This window comes from Chiloscyllium punctatum, chromosome 20, assembly GCF_047496795.1.
Source record: "Chiloscyllium punctatum isolate Juve2018m chromosome 20, sChiPun1.3, whole genome shotgun sequence".
NCBI lineage: Eukaryota > Metazoa > Chordata > Chondrichthyes > Orectolobiformes > Hemiscylliidae > Chiloscyllium > Chiloscyllium punctatum.
In genome coordinates this window covers 87,831,549-87,840,801 of record NC_092758.1, presented here as the reverse complement: position 1 = coordinate 87,840,801, position 9,253 = coordinate 87,831,549, and the positions used below count along the sequence as shown (strand labels likewise).

Here is a 9,253-nt window from a genome sequence, read left to right as displayed (position 1 = left end):
CTTGGCTTAATTCCACACTGAGTGGCTGACGAAAGTCTTTCTTTGTCACTGTATTATAAGTGACCACTTTTCTTACTGAGTAAAGCCGGCTTTATTTTTTTCCCATTTTAACTTGAGTTTCTCTTCATTGGTTCTGCACCTGCAAACTATTTTGAGACTGGAGTGTCCACTTTCTCTTATCTCTGAGTCCGAGGATTGTGGACCTGATGAAGGTTGACTCTCTCCACTTCGTTATTGAGGGAGTGCTGCAGCGTCAATGGTGCTGTCTACAGGATCAGATGTTATTTGAGGTCCTGTCCACTCGCTCAGGTCTTTGTAACACACCCAACAGCTCCACTTTGAAGAGAAAGTGAAGATTTTTCCTGATGTCCCTCATCTTCAGCCAGCCTCACCACAGGCTCACGCCCTTTGCTCAGCACCTCACTGAGGTTTGTGGGAGCTGCTCTTGTTTTTCACAATGGCTACACTTCAAACACTTCATTGGCTGGATGGTGCTTTTGGACATTCCATCGATGTGAAAGATGCGATATAAATATCAAAGTTTATTGTGCTCGTGTGGAAACGTGAATATCACTGCTTTGTTGTGTTTCCAATGTCTCCATTAGTTCTAGTGCAACTGAAAATTCAGTGGAACATACAGTCGTCCAGCACGGAAACAGACCCTTCGGTCCAACCCATCCATGCTGACCATAATCCTAAACTAAACTAGTCCCACCTGCCTACACTTGACCCATATCCCTCCAAACCTTTCCTATTCATGTACTTATCCAAGTGTCTTTTATTGTAATTATGCCCACATCCAGCACTTCCTCTGGAATGGTCAATAGGATTTAATGGTGGACGTATCACAATCCTCCATGGATACAACAGAAGGACGTGTATACATGGGTTGGAGCACTCTCCCAGATCTGATTTAGAAAGTCACAGAGGAAGCTTGAAAACAAACAGTGGCTCAATGGTTAGCACTGCTGCTTCACAGCGCCGGGAACCCGGGTTCGATTCCAGCCTCGGATGATTGTGTGTGTGGAGTTTGCACATTCTCCCCTTGGCTGCGTGGGTTTCCTCCCTCAGTTCAAAGAAATGCAGGTTAGCCATGGGAAATGCAGGGTTACAAGGATGAGGTGTGTCTGGGTGGGATTGGTGTGGACTCAATGGGCGGAATGGCCTGCTCTCACACTGTCGGGATTCTGTGATTAGGTGTATTTCTGCCCACATAATGAAGTTTCATGCTGGTACAGTGTTATTGACTGTTCTTTCAGTTGTGTACCAAGTACTTCAGAATCTGTACCTCGGTATCTTGTACCTAAAACAGGGCCATTAGCAGCAACATTTGAGTGCAAGTGACAATGAAACTAATTCAGCTCAATACATAGTTCTATCAGAGTTGTTACACACAGGGAGCTAGGAGAACACTTTCACATGGCAGGGAGAGAAAGCTAGAGGTCTGTCACCTTCCGTGAGATTGTCATTCCCCGATCACAGGAGGGGGGGGGGGGGACAGTTAAAGGGATTCTTTCATCTCAATCACTGCACAGCAGCCCCACTGTAAGTGTAGCTGAACCACAATGAACCAGTGCCGTGGGAGTGAGTGTGAAACATCTAGAGATAAATCTTGTCTCGTTGGGGGGGCTGAGGAACTGAACTTCGAATGCCAAGATTCCGACCCTTGAGGTGACCTGACGAGATGAGGAACTCAGAGGATGGAGGTGGTGAGGATTCTGAGGATTGGTGTCCACACTGTCCCACTACTTCTTGCTTGAATTGATTTGAAAAATTCACAAAAACATTTCCTTAAACTCACCTGTGTATCATCGCTGTGCAAGTCTGAGATAGCTAAACTGGAGGACCCCGCATTGGAGTGTCCCATCAAGCAATGTTTCAACATAGAAAGAAGGCTTTTCCTTTTTTATTAATAAAATTATTTGACTTCTCATAAATATTTTGATGAGAAAATATCATCCAATTATATCCTTTGTACATATTTTTGCTGTCTTTTTACCTCATACTGTTGAGCAGATATACAGTCACGCCCTTGCATACCTCAGTGCAGAGGTGTCCAGATATTTGCCTGAAAAAGCATGGATTGGACTAAGGGGAGATGAGTTGTGGAAGCAAGGTCTTTGGGGACATTTAAGAGACTACTGGACATGCATATGGTCACAGAAATTTGAGGGTGCATCCATGAGGATCAGTGGTCGGCACAACATCGTGGGCTGAAAGGCCTGTACTGTGCTGTACTGCTCTCTGTTCTATGTAACCCCAATTGCTGACCCTAATTTCTTTACCTGGAACTGGAGCAGGAACCAACAGTCCAGAAGAGAAGAACAATTGCTTTAGTTTGTTATAAATTTTCGTTCCTGATTGAGATTAGAGATTGTCAAGAAATATGGCTTCACTAAAACATGGGGGAAGAGGCATCACTTTCTTTAATTCATCTCAGTCGCCATCCCTAATTGGAAGTCAACCACATTGCTGAGGGTCGGAGTCACATGTAGGCCAGGCCAGGTGAGGATGGTAGATTCCCTTCCCTAAAAAACGTTAGTGAACCAGATGGATTTTTCCAAAAATCAACAATGTTTATCACTTAATCCAGAGTTTTCATTAGAATTCAAATTCCACCATGATGGGATTTGAACCCAGGTCCCCAGAATATTAGCTGAGCTTTCTGGATTAATAGTCTTGCAATAATACCACTTGGCCATCACCTCCCTTGCACTGGCTGACCATTAAATATTCGGGCCCAGTGTCTTCAAGCTGTTACTCTGGTCAAGTCTAAAGCAGAGGATGGCACGGCCTGGGAGGGAAGGATAAGTCAAATACACTTTTCTTGCTTTGCTGATCATGATGGCTCATCAAAAAACCTCAATGCGTTCAAAGCAAAGGGATCCTAACCGATCGAGAGACAAATACCTGGCTGGGAAATGTCAGAAAGCCAAACCTGCCCCATTATCCACCTTAGACATTTCTGGACACCTCACTTCAAACAAATAAAAGCTGAACTGTGCAGAAAATAAGGAGTGGACAGGTAGCCCATCACTTTAGAGAGATTAGTAACACAGAGAAACAAGATAAACAGATCAAACAAAGGCAGAATCTCTTGGAGATAGTTTAGATCAGGCGTTGGCAGCAGCCACCTCTCTCTTGGCAGTTGGGTCCTTCAGACTACGGCTGATTCCAGTCCTTGTCCTACCCCCACTGAAGCCAAGGAGGAGTTCTGTTGGAGCTGGACGCGCAAGGGAGCTGTCGCTTGAGGTCAGCGAAACAGACTTCTCAAAGTGGGGCTGTGGGTTCACATTTCAGACAGAAAAATACCTCACCGGCAATGAGTTTGGGAGCCAACATCTCATTTTGCACTTGGTGTTCTTCCATGAGAGTGTCACCAGTTGGCATGGTGCCCCCCGCCCTTGCCAGATGCAGACCTTCACAGCTAACACTGGTAGTGGAAGTGTTGATGCTGGTGGATTTTACCCTCTGTGTGCGCGTGGGTGTGGGTGTGGTAGTCCGTGTAGATCTTGGGGTACATTTTGGGGGTAACAGCGGGCACCATGCCGGGAGCTTGGACCAGCAGATGGGGCTGGGAGGCCACGGTGAACTCCGGGCTGCTGATGGGCACACAGTCTTTGTCCAGGACCATGCAGTCCCTCTGGTGCCGGTGTGGAGGTGGCACAGGGCTGTGCCTCCGAGCCTGGCAAAACCAGAGCAGGATCATGCCAGAGATGAAGATGGCACCTGCTGGGATTCCAATGATCACTGGCCACGGTAAGCCACTGGCCGCACGCGAAGAAGTGGTCGTCTTCTCGATCTTGGGGTCTGCATGCGAGCGACGGTCCAGAAATAACATGCAACAGAAAAGGAAAGAAAGCAGTCACCACAGTGTTTCCAAACTAGGAGTCCCATTTTACTGAGGGCTGTGTGGTGCAGAGAGGCAGGTCTCTCAATGTTCACTCAATCTCCCACAGTCTTGGCCAAATTCATCCCATTTCGGATGCCAGCTATCACTGTGGAATGGTACTGGCCTGCGCTGTTCACAATTCCTCTCAGAGCATGTTCGTGCACAGAGAGGACATCCCTCCTGCCAAACACTCCCAGATCGAGTGAATGATCTGCCCCAGTAATATGTCTGTACAGGTGATTCTGCCATAATGCGATTGATGAACTGTGGACATTGTTTGGATAATGTGAACTTTCTACTGAATGGGTATCGCAATTTTCTATTAGCGATCTTCTACAGGGAGGTTTTCATAGCGCAATTTTCTATAGCATGATTTTCCATAGTGCAATTTTCTATAGCACGATTTTCCATAGCGCAATTTTCTATAGCACGATTTTCTATAGCGCAATTTTCTATCGTGGTTTTTAATAGTGGTTTGCAATAGTGCGATTTTCCATAGTGCAATTTTCTATAGCGCATTTTTCTATCATGATTTTAATAGCATGATTTTCTATAGTGCGATTTTCTACAGTGAATTTTCTATAGCGCGATTTTCTATAGCGCATTTTTTTATAGCGCGTTTTTCTATTGTGATTTTCTATAGCGCGTTTTTCTACTGTGATTTTCTATAGCGTGATTTTCTATAGTGCGATTTTCTATAGCACGTTTTTCTATTGTGATTTTCTATAGCATGATTTTCTATAGTGCGATTTTGTATTGCGATTTCCATAGTGGAGGGTCGCACAGGAACACAGCTACCACATTATAGCAGAACAACCTGTACTTTCGAAACTGATAATCGTGATTGTCACACCCACCATCCCCAAAGCCTCTTGGATTGAACTTAATATCAACAAATGCTGAAATGGGAGCAATATTGACTCCTGCACGTGTGCCCAGCTAAGTCTTGAGCTGCTGCCTGGCTTGAGTCTGTCCAAAACCATTTTGTACAGACTGCAAGGATTTCATCAAACTGCCATCTCTGAGAGTGGTCTAAGCTTCTTCACGTCCTGGCCAGCAGATTTCAGACTGAGCTGAGGAGGAACTTCTTCACCCAAAGGGCTGTGAATCTGTGGGATTCCCTGCCCAGGGAAGTGGTTGGGGCTTCCTCACTGAATGTTTTTAAGGTAAAGATAGATAGAGTTTTGATCAGTAAAGGGGAGTTAAGGGTCATGGTGAGGGGGCAGGTAAGTGGAGATGAGGCCACGAAGAGGTCAGCCATGATCTTATTGAATGGGGGAGCAGGTTCGAGGGGCCGGATGGCATACTCCTGCTCCGAGTTCTCATGTTCTTTTGTTGTCCCAGTGTAAACAACGGAAACTCTAACATAAAAGTTATGTTAGAGGTACAGGTAGGTACAATTACAACTCTTAAAAGACATTTGGACAGGTGCACAGATAGGAAAGGTGAGGAGGGATATGGGTCAAACGCAGGCAAGTGGGACTAGTTCAGTCCCGGAATCCTGGTTTACTTGGACGAGTTGGGCTGAAGGGTCTGTTTCTGTGCTGTATGACTCTATGACTTCAGGAAGACATTGGAAACTTAATTCGGAGACGGATTTAAATGGGTATCACCAAGAATTGTTACGTTAGAATGGGTCATTTTGGAACTTAACTGGATTGTAATGTAAATCCTTCTCACAATGTTATAACTACCTCATTTCTTAGTCATTCTTGGACACTGTAAGTAATGCTACTGCTTTCCTTTTAATCCTTTTTTGTACAACAACAATTTTTTTTACTCTGTAAGATTTGTACCTAGGTACTTGTATCTAAGATGAAGCCATTAAAAGACAGCCATTGCAAAAAAAAGGTTCACAGTACAGGAGTACAAGTGACAAAAGGATATTCAAATCATTGTTAATGATAAGGGTTAGGCATTACATTGAACAGGTTTGTGTCTGCCCTGTTCTATCTCAATGTTCCTGAGTCATTTCAAGTTGATTCCTTAACCCAAAGCAAGATGGCTGACCCACCTGGGAGCACAGTGAGGTAGGCGCTGCGGAAACTGTAGCCCATGGTGTTGGCCCCCAGGCAGATGTACATGCCGGAGTGGTCTTCCGTCGCCCGTGCTATTAGCAGCTTGTTGAGGTAAGAACCATCTGGGCGAAACCAGACATCACCGGCCGGGAGGACCACAAACCTCTGACCCCCGACCTCGATGGTGGAATTGTACTTGCTCTCAGTCCCATACTCCACGCGTCTTAGCCACTGGACCACAGGCTTCACATCGCTGCGTACCTTACACTGGAAGGATGTTGTACCTCCATACTCGACGGTGGTGTTCACTGGATGAGTGCCGGTTAAAACAGGCTTGGATCTTGTCCTCTCTGTGACAAAACAAAACCAAATAAAGGTCAAAAGCCAATGATTGGAATGAGAAACCTTTCTAGAACATGATTTCCCCATTTGTTGCCCCGAGATTTTTGTTTCTCATTGCCTTAATTTCTGTCCGAGGCGATAGCGTACGTTTCGGAGAGTGTGTGTGTCTGTGTCTCTGTATGTGTGTGTATGTGAGTGTGTCTGTGTGTCCATGTGTGTGTGTCTGTGTGTTTGTGTCTGTGTGTGTGTGTCTGTGTATCTGTAGGTGTGTGTCTGTGTGTCCATGTGTGTGTCTGTGTATGTATGTGTGTCTGTGTGTCCATGTGTGTGTGTCTGTGTGTGTCTGTGTATCTGTATGTGTGTGTCTGTGTCTATGTTTCTATATATATATATATATATATATGTGAGTGTGTGTATATATGGATCTGTGTATGTGTGTATGTCTGTACCTGTCTGTGTGTGCATGTGTTTGTGTGTCTATGTGTGAGTGTGTGTCTATTTGTGTGTGTCTGTGTGTGTGTATGTGGGGAGGGTTCGAGAAGTGGTAAGTGTGCAGTCACTGGAACAGTGGGGACAAGTTGATGTAAAGCATTCAAGGGAACTTCGGATGATTATTTGGATAAAAATAATCTGCAAAGGTTCGGGGAAATGTCAAGAGATTGGCGCGAGGTAACGGATGTTTATTTAACGAGCTAGTACAGGCACAGGGCTGAATGGCCTCCTTCTCCACAGTGACATACATCTGGTTGGGAGTTGGCCATGCGAATGGGCTGGGCTGTAATCCCCTTCCCTCTCATACTCCATGCAGTTTTAACAGAGTTATAAAGTCGCAGAGGAGGAATTTGAGACAAGATTGCAGTGTTTGTGCACTGACTCGCAGCACAGGCTCTAATTTTTGAAATGTTACTTTTAAATACCCCACTTTGGTCTGGGTTCTTCTCCCACTCTCAGAGAGGGAGGCTCCATCTCTGCCAGTGCTAGCTCATGGATTGGTCACTTGGATGGACATGACAGCTGTCCCCCCCATGATCAGAGTCTCTCTCCATCCTTAGGGACATTCTGGAGTGACAAATGTGTGTGTGTGTGTGTGTGTGTGTGTTTCTCTGTCTTCTGACTTGATTGACCCTTTTTGTCTTGTCAAGTCAGTCAGTGTGTTGTCACGGCACCCCTTGAATACTCTGTATTTCCATTTCCGTTCACCCAACACGTTAAATTTTAAAATCCATGTTCCAGTCCATAAAACTGTTCCCATGGCTCCCTCCATTATAACTCTGCCTCTTTCTGCAATCCAAAATCACCCGGACAGAGGTTTATAAACTCATGAGGGGCACAGATAAGTTGAACAGCCAACGGTATGGGAATCCAAAACTAGAGGGCATTGGTGACAGGAGAAAGATTTAAATGGAACTCAAGGGGCAACTTTGTCACACAGAAGGTAGTTCATGTATTGAATGAGCTGCCAGAGGAAGTGGTGGGTGCAGGAACAATTACAACATTTAAAAGGCATTTGGACAGGAACACGAATGGAAGGGTTTAGAGGGATATGGGTCAAATGCAGGCAAATGGGACTAGTTCCGTTTAGGAGACTTGATCAGTTTCCATGCTGCATGACTCTATGACTCTCATCCACTCTTTCGACACAAATTTTGGTGAATCTCTCCCTTCCATGGTAAGGACACTCAGATAACCCTCTTCTAAACCCAGAGATCTCTAAACTGCACTGACTCTGCACACTTATCTCTGCGACAGAAGGCTGCAGTTCAAACGCTGAGATATACACAATCCAGGCTGATGACACCAATGTAAAACTGAGGGAGTGCTGCACTGTCAGAGACGCTATCTTTAAGATGAGATGATAAGGCAGTGCTTAGCCTCTTGGGCAATGATATAAGATTCCATGGTCCGGTTTCAAATAGGAAGGGACATGACATAAAAAGAATAAAGAACTGAGGTGACCAAGCAGGTAGATGAGGGTAGGGCAGTTGACGTGGTGTACATGGACTTCAGTAAAGCCTTTGATAAGATTCACATGGTAGGCTGTTGGAGAAAATGCAGAGGTATGGAATTGAGGGTGATTTAGCAGTTTGGATTAGAAACTGGCTTTCTGTAAGAAGGCAGTGAGTGGTGGTTGATGGAAAATATTCAGCCTGGAGTCCGGTTACTAGTGGTGTTCCACAAGGATCTGTTTTGGGACCACTGCTGTTTGTCATTATTATAAATGACTTAGACACAGGCATAGGTGGATGGATTAGTAAATTTGCAGATGACACTAAAGTTGATGGAGTAGTGGACACTGTGGAAGAATGTTACATTGCAGGGGAACTTGGATAAACTGCAGAATTAGGCTGAGAGGTGGAAAATGGAGTTCAATGCAGTTAAATGTGAGGTGATACACTTTGGTAAGAATAACAGGAAGGCAGTGTACTGGGTCAATGGAAAGATTCTTGGTAGTGTGGATATGCAGAGGGATCTTGGAGTTCATGTACATAGATCCCTGAAAGTTGCCACCCAGGTGGATAGTGCTGTAAGAAGGCATATGGTGTGTTATGTTTTATTCAGAAAGGGGTTGAGTTCCCGAGCCGCAATATCTTGCTGCAACTATACAAAACGCTAATGCAGCCACACTTGGAGTATTGTGTACAGTCCTGATCACCATATTTCGAGAAGAATGTGGAAGCATTGGAAAAGGTGCAGAGGAAATTTACCAGGATGTTGCCTGGTCTGGAAGGAAGATCTTATGAGGAAAGGCTGAGAGACTTGGGTCTGTTCTCATTGAAAAGAAGAAGGCTAAGAGGGGATTTGATAGAGACATACAAGATGATCAGAGGATTAGATAGGGTAGACAGTGACAGTCATTTTCCTAGGATGATGACGTCAGTGTGTACGAGGGGGCATAACTACAAATTGAGGAGTGGTAGATTTAAGACAGATGTCAGAGGCAAGTTCTTTACGCAGAGAGTGTTAAGGGTGTGGGATGCCCTACCTGCTAATGTAGTTAACT

General features: G+C 45.0%; 1 protein-coding gene across 3 annotated transcripts in view; it reads right to left on the bottom strand.

The window, feature by feature from the left end:
• Positions 1–1,899: 1,899 nt before the first annotated feature.
• The window catches only part of LOC140492244 (fibroblast growth factor receptor-like 1), a 159,989-nt gene continuing 152,635 nt past the window's right edge, over positions 1,900–9,253 (bottom strand). For all 3 annotated transcript variants that reach the window (XM_072591158.1, XM_072591159.1, XM_072591160.1), the window contains 2 exons: positions 5,907–6,260; positions 1,900–3,810 (listed from right to left, as the gene is read on the bottom strand). In XM_072591158.1, the coding sequence (XP_072447259.1) occupies positions 3,428–3,810; positions 5,907–6,260 (737 nt within the window). In that variant the 3' untranslated portion in view covers positions 1,900–3,427. The remainder of the gene's footprint in view (positions 3,811–5,906; positions 6,261–9,253) is intronic.